Source organism: Oncorhynchus mykiss, chromosome 13 (assembly GCF_013265735.2).
Source record: "Oncorhynchus mykiss isolate Arlee chromosome 13, USDA_OmykA_1.1, whole genome shotgun sequence".
Taxonomy (NCBI): domain Eukaryota; kingdom Metazoa; phylum Chordata; class Actinopteri; order Salmoniformes; family Salmonidae; genus Oncorhynchus; species Oncorhynchus mykiss.
Window position 1 is genome coordinate 54,408,514 of NC_048577.1, and position 19,009 is coordinate 54,427,522.

General features: G+C 44.8%; 1 protein-coding gene, 1 long non-coding RNA gene and 1 other non-coding gene across 5 annotated transcripts in view; 1 reads left to right on the plus strand and 2 right to left on the minus strand.

Moving 5' to 3' along the window:
* Positions 1 to 17,129, plus strand: part of tex2 (testis expressed 2) — a 40,138-nt gene extending 23,009 nt beyond the window's left edge. For both annotated transcript variants that reach the window (XM_036941522.1, XM_036941521.1), the window contains exons 4-13: positions 1,580 to 1,780; positions 2,108 to 2,462; positions 2,671 to 2,897; positions 4,683 to 4,838; positions 5,078 to 5,177; positions 9,372 to 9,492; positions 12,273 to 12,380; positions 12,865 to 13,074; positions 13,694 to 13,814; positions 14,744 to 17,129. In XM_036941522.1, the coding sequence (XP_036797417.1) occupies positions 1,580 to 1,780; positions 2,108 to 2,462; positions 2,671 to 2,897; positions 4,683 to 4,838; positions 5,078 to 5,177; positions 9,372 to 9,492; positions 12,273 to 12,380; positions 12,865 to 13,074; positions 13,694 to 13,814; positions 14,744 to 14,899 (1,755 nt within the window). In that variant the 3' untranslated portion in view covers positions 14,900 to 17,129. The remainder of the gene's footprint in view (positions 1 to 1,579; positions 1,781 to 2,107; positions 2,463 to 2,670; positions 2,898 to 4,682; positions 4,839 to 5,077; positions 5,178 to 9,371; positions 9,493 to 12,272; positions 12,381 to 12,864; positions 13,075 to 13,693; positions 13,815 to 14,743) is intronic.
* A 620-nt stretch (positions 17,130 to 17,749) lies between these two features.
* LOC118938612 lies at positions 17,750 to 17,891 on the minus strand. The gene has a single exon (XR_005035819.1). It is a non-coding gene; the product is annotated as a small nucleolar RNA SNORA50 (small nucleolar RNA).
* Positions 17,892 to 17,922: 31 nt separating this feature from the next.
* LOC110538769 lies at positions 17,923 to 18,938 on the minus strand. Of its 2 annotated transcripts, XR_002475811.2 has the most exons (4): positions 18,731 to 18,938; positions 18,531 to 18,644; positions 18,225 to 18,326; positions 17,923 to 18,040 (listed from the first exon to the last, which is right to left on the minus strand). It is a non-coding gene; the product is annotated as an uncharacterized LOC110538769 (long non-coding RNA). The 2 variants fall into 2 exon arrangements; XR_005035602.1 differs by having other exon boundaries at positions 18,225 to 18,644; positions 18,731 to 18,936.
* Positions 18,939 to 19,009: the final 71 nt, after the last annotated feature.

Sequence of the window (19,009 nt, forward strand, 5' to 3'; positions counted from 1 at the left end):
CAGCTGATACACGGCTGGCTTTTCCCCAGTGGGACTCGGAGAGAGTAGGGAGGATCTACAAGGCTGCGTCCCACATGGCACCCTATTCCCTATGTATTGCACTACTTTTGACCAAGGCCCATAGGGTTCTTGGTTAAAAGTAGTGCACCATATAGGGATTAGGTTGCCATTTGAGATGCAAACCAATTCTCCATATCGCGTCTCTGTTTGTCGTTAAAGTTCAGGAATAAAACCTGATGGCTGCTCACTTTATCAGATAGGACAGGAAGCCATTCAGTATATGTCTGTAGATATCCATCTTCTTCCCTCTCTTGAATGGCTAAACAACATGGTTGCCAAGGTAACAATTCTCCTCCCTCCATGAATCCTATTATCCACACCAGTACTTTTCAGTAGGCTTGGGTTATTACACCATTAAACATTACACTGGCTTAAATATTGGGATGTACAACCTCTCCTGAATGCTCATGCAGGATTCACAATGGTGGCTTCCCAGTGGGATAGAGAAACATTGGCTGGATAAGAAACACATCAAAGTCCGGTGTGGCACAGCATGGTGCTTGCAACACCAGGGTTGTGGGTTTGATTCCCATGGGGGACCAGTATGAAAATGTATGCCCTCACTACTGTAATAAGACTCTGGATAAAAGTGTCTGCTAAATGACGGATCTAACATCCTCATTGGGCTATCCAACAACATACTGAGGCTATATAGCGTTCCCTCCAGCTGCATTGGGGTTTGCCCTGAAACAACCTCACAGATGAAATGGTCTGTTGATTTGTCAAACGTTCTCCTTTTAGCCCAGTCAATGTGCTGGAAACTGAAGCAGAGGAGACACGCTTAGCGGTTGGCTAGCGGTTATGTAAGCGTGTGTTTGTGTGTGCTTGTGCGTGTGTGTTTGAACCCGTGTGGGCACATGAGCTCCATATCCTCAGGCTACAGCTGTACTGGAGAGAGGCTCTCTGGTCACGTGGAACACAGCCCAACATAGCACCTGTGGAACCACAGAATATAGCCAGCTAAAGGAGAGGTCATACGGGTCAGCTCTCACCCACAGTCACGCTATGATGTCATCATGCCCATGATGTAACTCATGATGTAACGTCTCCCCGTCTCTGAAGAGAACTGAACAGACCGCTGTTGTTGTTTAGATGAAGCCATGTTGTGATAATATCTCCACATATCAACATGATGTAACGTCTCCTCGTCTCTGAAGAGAACTGAACAGACCGTTGTTGTTGTTTAGATGAAGCCATGTTGTGATAATATCTCCACATATCAACATGCTCTGGATGATTCTCTCACTGTGATGTTAGTATGGACCAGGACTGTCAGCTAAAAGTTGGAGACCGTGTGGTTATGTGGCTGTATTGCAGCCGATCACACTCCCCAATTAGTGTGTGTGTGTGTGTGTGTGTGTGCGTGCGTGCGTGCGTGCGTGCGTGCGTGTGCGTGTGTGTGTGCGTGTGTGTGTGTGTGTGTGTGTGTGTGTGCGTGTCATTCGTGCATATTATTAGTCTCCATGTTGTTTCATGCGTCGGTCTGAGAGTTAACCGTGTGTATTGTTCCCATTAACAGGGCTGGATGAACCAGATGTCCAGCTATGACCTAGAGATGTACCATGCCACTCTGACCCACTCTGTGTATGTACGTCTGGAGGGCTCCACCCTGCGCCTGTCCAAACCCAACCGTAACATCGCCCGGCGGGCCACGCACAACGAGCCCAAACCTGACGTCACCTACATCAGCCAGAAGATCTACGACCTCACCGACAGCAAGGTGTGTGTGTGTGTGTCTGTATATCTCTCTGTCTGTCCGTCTGTCTGTGGAACGTGTTGTATGGTCGTTTGCGGATGGATGCCCCATTTTGTTTGTGTATGTCTAAGACAGAGAGAGGAAGGGAAAGGGAAAAGCAATGTGCAAGGGACGTCGTCCTACGTCATACTTCCGGGTCCTGTCCCCTAATCTCTTGAATGGGCTCGACGTTTATATCATCAGCCTAATATCAGCCTAATATCAGCCTAATATCAGCCTAATATCAGCCTAATATTTTTATAACACCCCCATGAGGTTCATGTAGCGTGTAACATCCAAATGTGTCCCCAGATCCACCTGGTGCCCCAGAGCCTGGCCAGGAAGCGCGTGTGGAACAAGAAGTACCCCATCTGTATCGAGCTGGCCAAGCAGGACGACTTCATGTCCAAGGTCCAGGCCCAGGGAGAGAGGCCTGAACCTGGGGAAGAGAAACCGGCCGGGGTGGGGGAGAAGGGGGAGAAGCTGGAGGGTCCAGGTGGAGCTGGGGGTGGAGAGGAGCCTAGGAAACCCCCAGGGGAGCGGGATCTGACCCTGTTCCTGTTTGGGAGGACAGGTCGGGAGAAAGAAGAATGGTTCAGAAGGATTTTGGTGGCATCCAGACTTAAGTCTGAGGCTAATAAAACGTCCAGTGAGCATCCAGTGGGCGGTGAGGGAACATTCAGATGAACACACAGACAGCTGTACTTTTTGGGGACCAACAATTGATTCCCATTCAAAATCCTATTCTCCCTAACCTTAACCCTAACCCTAATTCTAAGAGGATTACAGACAGGGAGACGTTAGCTAGACATTAACGTATGTGAAATGATTTCCAATAGAATTTGAACCCAGGTGTGGTTGTCGTTGCCTAACAGACTGGCCTCACAGATTGGAGGCAGAGAGCAGGAGTAGCAGCCGTGGCAGCCTGATGGATGAGCCCAGTCAGAAGGACCCTTCCCTGGCCGGAGGGGTCAGGCAGAAGATGCTGCTGGACTACAACGTCTACATGGCCAAGTACGTCACCCCCCTGCCCCCGCTGGACAGCCCCCCGGCCAGCAGCCCCTCCCACAGCCCAGAGGGCAGCCCTGGAGCCACCAAGAAGGTAGGGTTGATGGGGGAGACCACAGAGATCTTATTCATTCTATATGTAATTCTGTGGAGGGGATCATGTTGACACAGGCTGATCAGATAGCCATGTAGACATGTAGATAGTGTGGCCATGTAATAGCATGTAACTATACTGAACAATAAACAACTATACTAAGGAACATGCAACAATTTCAAAGAGTTACAGCTCAAATAAGGAAATTAGTCAATTGAAATAAATTCATTAGATCCTAATCTATGGATTTCACATGACTGGGAATACAGAACAGCAGGGGTTCAAACCTTAGAACCCAGTTCCTACATTTGAATACAAAATTGATTTTATTTAACAAAACTATGCTACATTTTATCTCTGGGACCCTCAGGATGACAAATCAGAGCAAGATTACTGAATGTAAGTACATTATTTACCTTCAGAGGTGAATCTATCAAACCAAGTGCCGTGATAGTTTTTTGTTGTTGTGCACTCTCCTCAAACAGTAGCATGGTATTTTGTTACTGTAAATTGGACAGTGCAGTTAGATTAACAAGAATTTAAGCTTTCTGCACATATAAGACATGTCTATGTCCTGGAAAGTTGGATGTTACTTACAGCGTCATTCTAGTCACATTAGCGCACAATAGTGAAGTTGTTGGATATTTGGCGGGAACTGGAACACACTATCATGCACGTCGATCCAGAGCATCCCAAACATGCTCAATGGGTGAAATGAGTATGCAGACCATGGAAGAACTGGAACATTTTCAGCTTCAAGGAATTGTGTACAGATCATTGTGACATGGGGCAGTGCATTATCATGCTGAAACATGAGGTGATGGAGGCGGATGAATGGCACGACAATGGTCCTCAGGATGTCATCACATTATCTCTGTTCATTCAAATTGCCATCAATAAAATGAAATTGTGTTTATTGTCCGTGGCTTATGTCTGCCCATACCATAACCCCACCGCCACCATGGGGTACCGCTTGCCCACATGACGCCATACACTGTCTGACATCTGCCCGGTACAGTTGATACCAAGATATATCTGTGAAGAGCACACTTCTCCAATGTGCCAGTGACCATCGAATGTGAGCATTTGCCCACTGAAGTCGGTGATGTAGTCAGACTGCAGTCAGGTCAAGACCCTGGTGAGGATGACTAGCACGCAGATGAGCTTCCCAGAGACGCTTTCTGACAGTTGGTGCAGAAATTCTTTGGTTGTGCAAACCCACAGTTTCATCAGCTGCGGTTGTGAGGCTGGTTGGACATACTGCCAAATTCTCTAAAACGACGTTGGTAAAGAAATGAACATTCAATTCTCTGGCAACAGCTCTGGTGGACATTCCTGCAGTCAGCATGCCAATTCCACGCTCCCTGAAAACTTGAGACATCTGTGGCATTGTGTTGTGTGACAAAACTGCACATTTTAGAGCTGCCTTTTATTGTCCCCATTACAAGGTGCACCTGTGTAATGATCATGCTGTTTATCTTGGCAAAGGAGAAATACTCACTAACAAAGATGTAAACAAATTTGTGCACAACATTTGAGAGAAACAATCTTTCTGTGCATATGGAAAATTTCAGCTCATGAAACATAGGACCAACACTTTACATGTTGCATTTATAGTTTTGTTCAGTATACATTCAAACTTTAAGCAATGAGCAAGTATTCTCTATTCGTTTCACATATAATTGTATATACCCTGGACCTGACCTCTAAAATCAGTTGGACATAGAATATGTATGTTTACTACCTTTGTCTCACTACCTGTTACTCCCACGTTGTTCCTGTCAGTTACCCAGCAGCTCGTGCGAGCGGCCGGGGCGAGGGGCGGTGCCAGAGGCGTGGGTGAACGCCTTGATAGGCCGGGTGTTCTGGGACTTCCTGGGGGAGAAGTACTGGGCTGACATGGTCTCCAAAAAGATCCAGATGAAGCTCAGTAAGATCAGGGTGAGTACTGGCATCCTGTCTCCTCTGCCTCCACATACAGTCAGCGTGTATATTCTTCTTATCTGTCTTTGTCCCAGAGAGCTCTTTGTCGATAGTCCTTTTTTAATTACAAGCGTCTTCTCCTCCCGTCTTCCCCTCACTTACTTCTCAACTCACCAGATTGACATGAGATGTAACTCAGAGAAAACACGTGTAAGAAAGGAGACTGTCCTGAGGTGTAAATGTCCTGTGTTTTACAGCTGCCATACTTTATGAATGAGCTGGCTCTGACAGCGCTGGACATGGGCTTCTCCATTCCCAAGATCCTCCATGCCTCCAAGCCCTCTGTGGACCACCAAGGTAGGACACTCTCTCTCTCTCTCTCCCTGCTTTCTCTTCTCCCTCTCTATCTTTTCTCCTTTCCCTCCTATCTCCTCTCTTTCCCCCTCCCTTCTGCCTTTTGTTTCAGTCTCCCCATACCCCTGCTTCTATTAACCAGAGGAATTAAACATTTGCCTCACTCTTCCATGCAGAACTGGTTTATCTTGGTGATATTTGTGGGTTTTCAAACATGAACTGTTCGTTTCAAGTCCTGCCACATCTCAATTGGGATTAGGTCTGAACTTTGGGGCCATTCCAAAACTTCAAATGTGTTGCTTTTTAGCCATTTTCATGTAGACTTGATTGTGTGTTTTGGATCATTGTCTTGCTGCATGACCCAGCTGCGCTTCAGCTCACAGACGGATGGCCTAACATTCTCCTGTAGAATTCTCTGATACAGAGCAGAATTCATGGTACCATCCCAGTACCACCACCATGCTCAACCGTTGGCATAAGGTTCTTACTGTGGAATTCAGTGTTTGGTTTTCGCCAGGTATAATGGGACCCATGTCGTCCAACATGTTATACGTTTGACTCATCTGTCCTTAAAACAAAAACAATAAATAAAAAAATAAAAAGGATCATCCAGGTGCTTTTTGGCAAACTTGAGTCAACTTTTTGGATGAGATGTGTCCCATTATGTCTTGGCATTGGGTGTTGCATAACTTTGTTTATGAAATACATCTATTAAGTCTATTGTTGTGTTATTTGTTCACTCAGGTTCCCTTTATCTAATATCAGGTTTGGTTGAAGATCTGATAACATTCAGTATGAAAAATATGCAAAAGTAGAGAAAGTTAGAAAGGGGGGCAGATACTTTTTCACAAAACTGTAGATGTTATTGATTAGGATCCAAAAGGCCAGACTAGATCAGCACTCCAACTGAGAATGTGAATACAGCCTCGTGAGGCTCGTGAGGAGAGTGGGAGGTCATATTTGTCACGCCCTGACCTTAGTTATCTTTGTTTTCTTTATTATTTTGGTTAGGTCAGGGTGTGACGAGGGTGGTTTGTTTAGTTTTTGCATGTCTAGGGGTTTTTGTATGTCTAGGGGGCTAGTCTAGGTGTTTTATATGTCTATGGTTGTCTAGATTGGTTCTCAGAGGCAGCTGTTCATCGTTGTCTCTGATTGGGGACCGTATTGAAGTAGCCATATTCCTTGGGGATTTTGGTGGGTTATTGTCTATGTGTAGTTTCCTGTCAGCACTCGGTTTATATAGCGTCATGGTCGGGTTGTTATTTTGTTAGTTTAAGTGTTCTTTGTTTATTAAAAGAAGTATGTATTCGTATCACGCTGCGCCTTGGTCTCCTCGTTATGACGAACGTGACAATATTGATCCAGTCATTTAACTATATTCTGATGTAGGGGATACAGTTGGGAGTGTGTGGTTAAGTCTGTTTTCCATGTTTTACCTGAAAAACATTTCATTGCTAAGCTTGAATGTCTCACTGTCTCGCTTTAACGGTCCACTTCTCCATAAAGGCCCAGTGAAGTCAAAATGTTTCCTTGGTTTTGTGTCATATTGTACAACAGCTGATGAAACTAACACTTTAATGGAGTTTTGGCTTACCTGGTGAAATCAACAGGCGGCATAAGTTTTAATAGACCAAAAACAAAGAGTTCTAAACCTCCCTGACAATACCAGCTAGTTTTCAGTTTTCCCTCCCCATTCAGACCACTCCCAGACAGTCCTAGTAAAATGATTTCTTTTTTGTGGACCATTTTAATTCTAAACAGTCACAGTAAGGTACTTAATATTTACCCAGAAATGATTTGATATTGAGATTTTAAAAAAGGCTGCATTGGGCCTTTAAAGGATTTGGGAAGCTTTCCATATTCAAGGTTAAGGGTTAAACTCCTAAGGCTCTACTGCAGCGTTTCCCAAACTCATTCCTGGGGACCACAAGGGGTGCCTAGCACCACACAGCTGATTTCAAATCATCAAAGCTTGATGATGAGTTGATTATTTGAATCAGCTGTGTAGTGTTAGGGCAAAAACCAAAACGTGCACCCCTTCGGGTCCCCATGACTGAGTTTGGAAACACTGCTCTGCTGTCTTGCTACAGTAGAAGCATCCGGTAGCCTAGTGGTTAAGAGCGTTGGGCCAGTAAACGAAAGTTTGCTGGTTTGAATGCCCCTGAGCAAGGCAGTTAACCGCCAACAACAACTGCTCCCTGGGCGCCGATGATGTCGATTAAGGTAGACCCCCACACCGCTCTGATTCAGAGGGGTTGTGTTAAATGAGGAAGACACATTTCGGTTGAATGCATTCAGTTGTACAACTGAATATAGGTATCTCCTTTCCCATAAGCTCCTCATTCCAGAGAGTGATTTATTGCACACTGTCCTACACAACACAGTTCCCATGGGCTTTCCCCCCAGGCATTATCAGCTAAATGCTTGCACATAATGAGCCCTATGGGGATTACTGCTCAGCAGCCCTGTGCTCCTCTATTCCAGGAGGATGATGAAGCTGATATAAGTTAAGGGCTTTATAACCGTTATCATCTGAAGAGTTTCCAGAGATTTAGTCACAGAAATCCCTCCCCACTTTCATTGTGTGGGATAGAGAGTGTTTGGAGAGAGAGTCTGGAGAGAGATGAAGAGTAAACGTGTTGATATTTCTTCCCCGTATAGAGACGTGATATGACTGAAGAGCTTCATTTCACTAGTGTACACACACACACACACACACACACACACACACGTATACACCAAAAAACGCTGCTGGGTTCTGACCTTTCCCACCCAAAACCAGGAAGAAGCCTGGTGAGTTAGCCAGCTTCTGAGCCAATCAGAGGTGAGGCTGCCCTAGTGTTGACCTTATGGTGTGTTTACTAGAGGATCATTCCTCTCCCTACCAGTCAGACACAGCATGTGGCTTCACTGCAATTAGGAGTCCGGCGGGTAACTTCTGGTTAGTCTACAAAAACAACCTTAGCATTTGTACTTTAGAGACATGCAATGTTTAACTGAGCTTTACAATAGTACTAACACAGGGCCAAAGCAAACAATGCTGAATGAATTATCTTGAAATTGCATCAAACACTGGGTAACATAAGAACTTAGTATTCAAGCTGTTGTTCATATGTGCTCCAACCAGGGGCTGCTAGCGACCAGAGTGCCCCAAAGGCAGATGTGATGCTGCTTAAGGCCGCTACAAACCACGCAAACAGAGCGACGGAGCTTCGTATACGTTACAACATGTTACCAGAGTGAGAGAGAGATTAGCAGCTACTCTTCCTGGGGTCTAAACAGTGTTAAAACAATTACATCACAGCAAAACACAACAACAGCCTACATCATCAATAACACAATACATCATACATTATTACTCTATTATACAACATTTACAATATAAAATACACTATACCACTATACCACAATATTGCATTGTGTGTGTGTGTGTGCGTAAGTGTCTCTTCACAGTCCACGTTGTGCTGTGAGTTGTTGTTTTATCTGTTTTTTTTTCAATCTGATTTTACAGCTCGATTGAGTTACTTGATGTGGAAGAGTTCCATGTTGTCATGGCTCTATGTAGTACTGTGCATTTCCCAGAGTCTGTTCTGTACTTGGGGACTGTGAAGAGACCCCTGGTGGCATTTCTTGTGGGGTATGCATGGGTGTCGGAGCTGTGTGTTAGCCGTTTGAACAGACAGTTTGGTGCATTCAACACACCTCTCCCAAAGAAAAGTAGGGATGTAGACTGACATACAGGTTATTGATATTGTCCCTCCGTCTACATTTAAGGGCCAGCCGTGCTGCTCTATTCTGGGCCAACTGTAATTTGCCTATATTCTTCTTTGCTTTACTTGACCATATAACTGGGCAGTAGTCCAGGTGGGATAAAACTAAGGGAGCTCTTACTGTTCTTTGCCTCAGGCTCACAGTGGATGAGTGACTTATCCACTTACACATAGGACCAAGAGCTTTTATATACCGTCAGCATTAGCTATACATTTTTGTGCTTTTGTAGTACCTAACCGATATGGCTATGTAGTTTGTTGGCTGCATCCTCAACGGTTGAGAACGTTTTCATTGCAGGGAAGTGTGAAAACAGTTCTGCCTCATTATTCCACTATTGCCGTCCAATGTGTATGTTAGTAATGATTTTATCCCTTTCTCTCTTTCCCTCTCTCTCTCTTTCTCTCTCTCACTCCCTACACTTTCTAGGTCTGTGGTTTGATCTGGAGGTATCCTACACTGGTTCCTTCATCATGACCCTGGAGACCAAGATGAACTTGGCCCGTCTGGGGAAGGAAGGAGAGGGGCTGGGGGAGCAGGGGAAAGAGGGGTGAGTATGGAGGAGGGAGAGGGGCTGGGGGAGCAGGGGAAAGAGGGGTGAGTATGGAGGAGGCAGAGGGGCTGGAGGAGCAGGGGAAAGAGGGGTGAGTATGGAGGAGGCAGAGGGGCTGGAGGAGCACGGGAAAGAGGGGTGAGTATGGAGGAGGCAGAGGGGCTGGAGGAGCACGGGAAAGATGGGTGAGTATGGAGGAGGGACTGGGGGAGCAGAGGAGAGAGGGGTGAGTATGGAGGAGGCAGAGGGACTGGGGGAGCACGGGAAAGAGGGGTGAGTATGGAGGAGGCAGAGGGGCTGGAGGAGCACGGGAAAGATGGGTGAGTATGGAGGAGGGACTGGGGGAGCAGAGGAGAGAGGGGTGAGTATGGAGGAGGCAGAGGGACTGGGGGAGCACGGGAAAGATGGGTGAGTATGGAGGAGGGAGAGGGGCTGGGGCAGCACGGGAAAGATGGGTGAGTATGGAGGAGGGACTGGGGGAGCAGAGGAGAGAGGGGTGAGTATGGAGGAGAGACTGGGGGAGCAGAGGAGAGAGGGGTGAGTAGGAAGGAGGGAGAGGGGCTGGAGGAGCAGGGGAGAGAGGGGTGAGTATGGAGGAGGGAGAGGGGCTGGGAGAGCGAGGGGTAAGGACATAGAGATATGTGGTATTTAAAATGTTCTATTTACATATGTGGTTAAAAAAGAGCACTCAGGGAGATATTATAAATCTTAAAATCAAGTACTTACTTATATAGTACTTTAAAGTATGTGCACCTCTTTGGTTATGTAGGCAATCACATGTGAGGAATTAGTGGCATTCAGGATGTATGATACTGAACAGAGTGACATAGCAACACCTTTTCTAAATACTTATTGGCTCCATTCACTGCCTGACTTCATCTGGAACTGTCAACGTGTTTTGTTTGATTTCCAACAAAAATGCTATTAGTCAATTAGTGGATGCTGGGAGGGGATAATGAGAAGTAACATTTTTTTGCTGTAAATCTAGGATCAACAGCATGCATGGCTTTGAGCATGTGCTAATGGCTGAATTGATAGGGTTTGTTCAGTGTTGTTCTACGCTCATAGGATTTGCAGGCTTTTGTTCCAGCCCACATCAACACACATGATTCAAGAACAGGTGTGTTAGTGCTGGGCTGGACCAAAAACCTGCACCACATGAGCAGGATTGAAAACACTGCGTTTGAATGAGAGGCATTGTTAACTGTCACATTTGCATATGTTTTTCTCCTTTCTTCTTTCATTCCTTTATTCCCTCTCTCTCTGGATTCTACCTCTGACCTCGGTGGATGTGTCTTATTGCTGGTGAGTTTGGGAAAGATTTATTTCTGCCTGGTATACTGAAATCATCCCTCTTTTCATATTTCACCCTCTTTTGCTCGTGGAATCAGCTTCCCTGCAAGCCAGTCGATCCTTTAAAAGCCCCGGCAAGGAATGAGTCTGGTACCAGATCTGTTTGTGCTGTCTTGCCATCTTCTATGGCAGTGGTCACCAACCTTTTCTGAGTCGAGATTACTTTCTGAGTCAAAATGCAAGCCGATATCTACAGCTCAGATTTGTTTTAAACATGACTGAAACATAAGCCCATTAAAAACAGTTCTGTAACAATGAGGTTTGTGCAGTAGGCTATAGGCCCAACACATTATCATTGCATATTGCTATGCTTAAATTGCCCTGCCAATGTTGTTCTTCTGAGACCATTTAGAAATTATATTTAAAACATTTAGGTATATGATCACACTGGTAATAGCAATGCAAGCTTATCTGAGCACTCTGCTATCGACTACTCCTTCAATGCAGCTGCAGTGCTAGTTTTAGTGGAAGTAGGGAGAACGCACATTTTATTGGTTAAAGTGTTGACGGTGCTGAATGACAACTTAAACATAAACTTGCTCACAAAAACAGCAGCTCTTTGCTGTATTCGTAAACTTTTTGAAATCTCACAGTATCAACTTTACTGTGCATTCTGGGCTTCTTTTTACCGTCTATGGCTCGAGGAAACTGTGCACACACGGTGATCTGAGCTACCTGATTGGCCAGTGGTAGGCCTATAGGTGCACTTGATTTCCTCTTTGGGCCTGCTGTGTTGTCTGAGTTCTACCTTCAGACGCATGCAATTGTAAAAGAATGGGAACACTTCCTTCCTGGTGCAACTAATGATGCTGAATCAAGTGCACCTACCACCAACAGTGAAACGAAAAAAAAGGAACACAAGGCTTTATTATAGTTTTTTTTACAGAAATGTTTGGTGATCCACTAGGAATGCCTTGGAGATCGACCAGTCGATCGTGATCAACCGGTTGGTGACCACTGACCAGGCTATTTCCCAGCCGAGGCCTCTGAGGGATCAATCGTTCTGGGAATGTTTAATAGGGGATTTGATGATAGTCTTTGAGCTGCTCAGCGAATCCTCTTCCGAGTGTACTTGGTTTGACGAAAAGGGAAGAAACTCCCTCTGCAAACAGTGGGGATGGCCTTGTGAGCAGAAACATGACTTCTCATGCTGTACCACATGGGAGTCCTTTAGGCTTTAGTCTAGGGTAAATGTTAGTCCCCGTTCAGGACTGAAGGAGTGTCAGCTTTGACCGTTGGAACGAACTGCTGTGTCCAGACTGGATTTGCTGAGGGCTTCCTAGGCACAAATGCTGCCAACACCGCTCCCCAATAACATCAGACAATTGCTCATACTAATTTTCATCTGTTTTCCACTTCCATTTCTTAAAGCTGACTAATACTCATCCCCTTTGTTCTCATGTTTTGTGTGTGTAAAGGCCCAGACCTCGGGCCTACTGCCTGGCAGACAGTGACGAAGAGTCCTCCAGTGCTGGATCGTCTGACGAAGAGGATCCCCCAGAAATCCCCATGGACATGCTGGGGGCGGAGGGGTGAGAACATCATTAGCATCAGGCCGTGTCTGTCTCTGTTTCCATTCGTGTGTTTTTATAGACTTCAGAGACTCTTTCTAGCACTAATTGGTGAATTGCAGCTCATTTTATCTGTTAGAATATTACAATGAAGAAGATACAGAGAACACAGTCAATTATGCAGGCTAATAATCGTGTAGCAATTGTTGGTTATACTTTTTTTTACAGCCCGGTTTAAGGTATTGTCCTAAGTGCCACAAACAGATACAGGCAGGAACTGCTTTCCGGCCCAGAGTGACAGAATGTACCCACTCACTGCCCTGTATAGTGGGTCAAGGGAGAGACTAATGAATATCTGATGATGCTGACTCACTCCCTCCTCTTCCTTTTCCGACACCTCCTTCACTTCCCCTCCTCTCCCTCGTTCTCCATCTCCTCTTTCTGCTCTTTGTCCTCTCTCCTTCTTCTTCCTCCTATTACTTCATCTACTCCTCTTCCCTCACAGTTTCGTCGGAGGCCACCGGCCCAGTAAGATCATGAGGTTTGTGGACAAGATCGCCAAGTCTAAGTACTTCCAGAAGGCCACGGAGACAGAGTTTATCAAGAAGAAGATCGAGGAGGTGTCCAACACGCCACTGCTTCTCACCGTGGAGGTGCTGGAGTGCCGCGGGATGCTGGCTGTCAACATACCACCCCCACCCACCGACAGGATATGGTACGTTCCATCCATCCCACCTCCCCTCACTGACAGGATAATGGTACGTCCCAATACCTTCATACAGTTACATACCACCTCACCATTAGGATATAGAACGCCCCATCACCCTCATACAGTATACTTAGCACCTACCCCCGCAGACAGAATTTGGTACATTCCGCTCCAGGGGTAAGGTCTGAATATTGAATATCCAGTGTGAATATGCATGTTATTCAGCTATAGAGATACAGAAGGGCTTAGCCTGGCTTGTTGACACAGTAGCCCACATGTCCTCTGCTGGTAATATGAAGTAGAGGCATTAGCATTATAAAAAGGAAGACTAGACTAGTAGCTTACTAGTTCAACGGGTGTAAGAGAAACCTTCCCCAGGATATTAGGATACAGTAAGCCAATGGGTGTAATATTCAGCTATAGAGATACAGAAGGGCTTAGCCTGGCTTGTTGACACAGTAGCCCACATGTCCTCTGCTGGTAATATGAAGTAGAGGCATTAGCATTATAAAAAGGAAGACTAGACTAGTAGCTTACTAGTTCAACGGGTGTAAGAGAAACCTTCCCCAGGATATTAGGATACAGTAAGCCAATGGGTGTAACATAGGGAACCTTCCCCGTCCAGGTATGGCTTCAGGAGTCCCCCCCACTTGGAGCTGAAAGCCCGGCCCAAGCTGGGTGAGAGGGAGGTCACGCTGGCCCACGTCACCGACTGGATCGAGAAGAAACTGGATCAGGAGTTTCAGGTACGCTGAGACCAGGGAGAGTAGAGCATTAACAGCTCTCTACTTGGATTATGTAATAACTGTATTGTGTGATCTGAAATCCAGGAGCTTTTTCTGGACATGGGATCTGCCTGGGAACATCTCTGGGCTCTATAGTCCCCCTAACTATTTGTTAAAACAATTTGATGAATCATATCATCACATGAATGTATATTTTGTTCAATATGTATCGAAAGCTTTCCATTTATCTTAGCTTTGCATCTCTTCCCTTGTCAACAAAGTGAATGTCTTCCCAGTGTTAGACAATGATGGGACTGGGACAACAGAAGAGTGGTGTGTGATGTATTTACAGCAGCCCACCAAGCTGTACTTCAAAGACAGTATGCTTGTGGCTCTGTCTTCATATAATGATCAGGCTGCTCCTAGAACTCTGCCCTGAGGCACACCTGTTTACAACTCAGTTATTCTGCCAGGCTACGAAGTAGAACTACATGTATCCCTGTTTGAGACTTCGCTACATTATTATTATCCTTACCACACACACAGGCACAGAAGTACGCACACATCAGCTGTGAGTGACTATGTATGGCTTCCCAAAAATACCAGACTCCAGACAATCCCCAAATCCAATCACACAGAATAAGATTGACTGCAGTCTCCTGGGTTTTTGTCCAAAATCTGCCTTTCTGCTGTAACTGGTGTTGAGGCCTGTTTGTTGTTTTCACAGAAACATATACTGTATAACTACTATAAATTGCTATTTTGTGATACCAGCTAGACCAAAGCACCTCGTTCAGCATTCAAGTGATAAACTAAGATTTGTGTTCTTGTCAAACATGCACAGACAAAAGGCGTATCATAAATGTAATAAATATTTGTGGCACACCTTTAGCTTGAAGTGTTTTCTGTTTTAATCCTAGTTACTCAAGTTCTCGTTTTTGTTCTCACAGAAAATATTTGTGATGCCAAACATGGACGACCTCTGGCTACCCATCATGCACTCTGCCATGGACACCCGTTCTAACGCCAACCTGGCTACTGTGACAACATCGACCGATGCCTTGAGGGACCCAGACCTCTCGGAGCCTGAACTCTTTGACGTGTGAAGACAACAAGACTCTCCGTTTCTGGGGTGTTGCTAAGGATAAGTCACTGGCGACCTGACATCCCAGTAACCACTGGTGCCAGCGTCGCAGTGGGCGGGGCTTACTGTCCTCCCCTCAGGACAGTGGGCCAATCCCACAGCCACTCCAGACTGTGGATCCTCTACCAGGAAGTGAAGAAAGGCAGAGAGATGGAGAGAGACAGCCTGCTTACTTCTCACTTGGCTGGGAAATACTGCATCATTGGTTTGAGGGAATATTAATCTGAGGACGGTGTCAGTCAGACAGGTCATGGATTCACCTGGATACACAGACCATTTGGATTGTAAGTGTGTGTGTGGTCAGACAAATTGCCTTGCAGTGTAAACTGAAGAACCACACTACCTGTGATATACAGCAGCTACACCAAACGTCAGAGATGAACATGAAACGTGTGTGTACTAATCGGAGTCCATGATATGCCCTGCATTTCTTTTTCCATTGACTTTCAGACCCGAAACCCATGAAAAAAGAATGGGTGATGGTCATAGAGAGAAGGCTGTGTGTGTGTGTGATTTGTCACATGCTTCATCATCTATGGACATTCTGAGACAATGTCTATCCCTCTCTCCGCCTCCTCCCCTTCCATCGCGTGGCATTCCTTATGCAAGCAGGTCAACGCCACTGTTGATCGATCAACAATACCATCCCAGAACAACTCAAACTGCATGTGGTAGTTACTGAATAGCCTGGGATGAATAACCTTGCCTGAGACCTGAAAATGTGTGTTGGATCCTCAAGATGTCTATGCTTTAGCTCAGCGTGCTCACACACTCTTGTGGCATGGGTATGACACCCGAGTAAGTCACAGATGAAGGCTATATATAGTAGTTACTGACTGTATAGCTTGGGAGTTTTCATCAAATGCATAGGGCCTTCAGTGTCTTCTGTCCACCATTGCCTCAGCCATTCTGAAGTCAAACCACATTGTTGACGAGGTGTACAAGTACCAACCATAAATCTATGTATTGTCACAAGTCTTACAGCTATGATGTCAAAAGAGGTGTGTAGAGTGTAGACAGAAGGCCTAATGAATGTACCTGTACATGTAAAGCAGGCAGTTCCCTAACTGGGTCAAATATAAAGGACCCTAATAGACTGCTGACTTAGGGCTCGAATCAATCAGATCCGCTTTAGGCGACATCTGCATAATGGTTGTTTTGCCGGTGGAACTGCATTAGAGCGATCAAATCCACAAGCGGCTTCTGGAATTGTACCTAAAGCAGACATTGCCATTGTGTTTTGAGTCGCATTAAGAGAAATCCTATGCAGACCCGTTTACAAGTTCGAACATTGGAATGTGAGATGTTTTCTACACCTTAATTAGGCTGATAGAAATGATCTTTTTTTTGTTGAATGATTTTCAATTTGAGTGTCATTATTTCTATATAGACTATACTTTCTCATTCTGAACTTCTAATGTGTGGGCCGGTGTGGCTTTGTGACAATGATCACAAGAGCAGCTGCTCACCGATTTCACAGCTTCAACAGTTACACCTCCAAAACATTCGCTTTGCGGAGGTCGTCTGTCCCTGGTAAATGCTTGATCTGATTGAATCTAGGCATTACTTTGGCAGTGGTAGGAGATTTTTCCAGAGTTCATTTTCTATCAACTGTTTTAAAAGGCAGAGGTCAAATGCATTTGTCTCGTCTTATAGGCCAAGCAGCACTTTCACACACACCTCTTTTTAAAACTGTTTCTCAACCTTTTTTGTACCAGCAACTGGCAAATCTGGTCTTATTCAGGGGGTGAACTTGTACAGCAAGTCTCACAATACAGAAACAGGAGATAGGCTCCTGCCCTGTGGTCCATTCTGGTTCGGACAAGGCATGCTTAGTTACTGCCAAAGCTATGCGTTTCCTCTTTGGAGCACCACTGCGCTACATTACTTCATTGTCAGACACCCATGACTGATCAGCAACATCCCAGGGCCCGACGGTTGAGCACCACTATCTTAGACCACGTTCACCAGCTAGGATACGTTACAGCTTTCACACACTTAAGAGTCTGAACATGGTTAGATGCCTGCAGCTGGTGATTCAAACAGCCATAACTTATGTTAGCCATACCGCTCAACCAATGGAAACATGAGCCATTCAGTAAATATGACTGCTTTTCTTTATCAATTTCCTGTCTTGAAATACCGGACTTCATGCTATGTACATATGAAAAATAAACCATTTCAAATATCAAGCAGACTGGCGTAGATGGTTTTGAAACCTTTCAGATTCATGAAATTTGCCAAGAATAACTTCACCTGTGACATTTGGGTTGTTTGCCACAACCTTGTTCAAATGTTTGTGTATGAGGCAGAAGTGCCACTTGAATAACAAGAAATTCTAGTCAAATGTTTACAGCTAAGTCAAGTCATGTGTGCGTGTGAGGTCATGTCAGAGTTTTTCCTCATACGCTACCGATCATTACATTTGCAGTGACAGGAAAAATTAATCTGGAATTTCAGTTGCATTGAGCAATGTCACTAGTTCTGATCAATAAAACATTGCTTGCATGTAACTAATCGTGCTTTGACAACAGTACCTCATCCTAGGCCCATTCAAACTAATGAGTGGTTGTTTGGGCCATAGTGACTGCTTTTGAGTTATAGGGACATTTGCCCATGTGTACAGATCACACAACAGGTTAACATGTCACTGAATAAATATGCAGAAAAAAAAAAGTAGGATTTAATCTGCCTATAACAATATATAATACTGGTTTATTCCTTGTAGCTCCAAAGTTAGGGAATGGTACTTCAAAATCATTAAGTATTCAGGTTAAAGATCAGACCACACACACGACAAATATTAGTGAGTAGATGTGAGTTGCATTTAAAAGAGAAACTTGGGATGAAATGCCAAGTAACCCCAGTTATAACAAGCCTTTGATTTGTTCTTGCAGCTGTAGCTTGGCCTACAGAGCCATGGAGAGGGCTCTGCTGGTTCAAAGACAGTGCATACAGTTACGATATAAATGAAAACACAAAACATTCCACTACAAATATGACTTTATTGGACAACTTAATAATGTTCAATAAATGTAGTTGTATCAGTTGAAGTCTCTCCCTGGTATTCATTTTGCACCACATTGGACTCCCATGACTGCATCTAGATCCATGGGAAAAAAAGGCACAAATAAGCCTACTATTTCAAACAGACAGTCAGTTTGATATGAGAATGGGTTGTCAGAATACAAAAGGTAACTTCACCATCAATCAGAAGTCTAACGCATTAATCATCATTCATAAACCCCCCGCCATTGCACTACAAATGTCGAGATCACAGTATTCACCTTCGTCTGAGGGAAACCTGAATGATGCAGGGTTCCTTCGTAGAAAGGAGACACGCTGTTAATGGCTTACACGTCTCCTGCTCCAAGACAAGCCACGATTCCCTGAAGTCGCAAAGGCAAAAATAAGCACAAAAAAAAGTTATTCACCAAGACTGGAGACAACCACATTGATGTCCATGCCTGGGTTATGAGTCAGAACAACAAAAGTCAACTTCACTGTCAATCAGAAGTCTAACGCGTTAAAACATCATTCATACAACAATGGATATTTTCTATGGTTATTGGATTGCCATTGCATGCAACTACCTCAAGAGAACACAAGGGGTTCCATGGTCCCAACGTGGACTCGAGGGCCATGCTGCGGACCACGTGCGCAATCTCCGCACATGATTGTGGTGCTCGTAATGGCCTCCGACTTTCCTGGGGAATAGAATCAAAACATTAACGAAATGATTTAGCATCAAGGATGTTTAAAGTTAATCCAGATGTCAATAAATTAACCTTACCTTGAACGAGTCGTAAGTAGCTAGTTAGCCATTAGCTACTGGCCTTTTTACTGAGTTCCTTGGCAAATTACATAATAGGGATTAATTGACATTCACTCACTACAGTTTTCAATGTATAATCTTCTTGCGTCCATCAAACAATATGGGTAAACAAATGTCGAGTTTAGTCTGCACAGACTGAGCCATGTTCCTCTTGCTTGATGTAATGTGACCGGAAGACCCCCGACGAATTTATACTTGCTTCAAAGCATATCCGGTAGCTAGCTGTGTACTTATTGG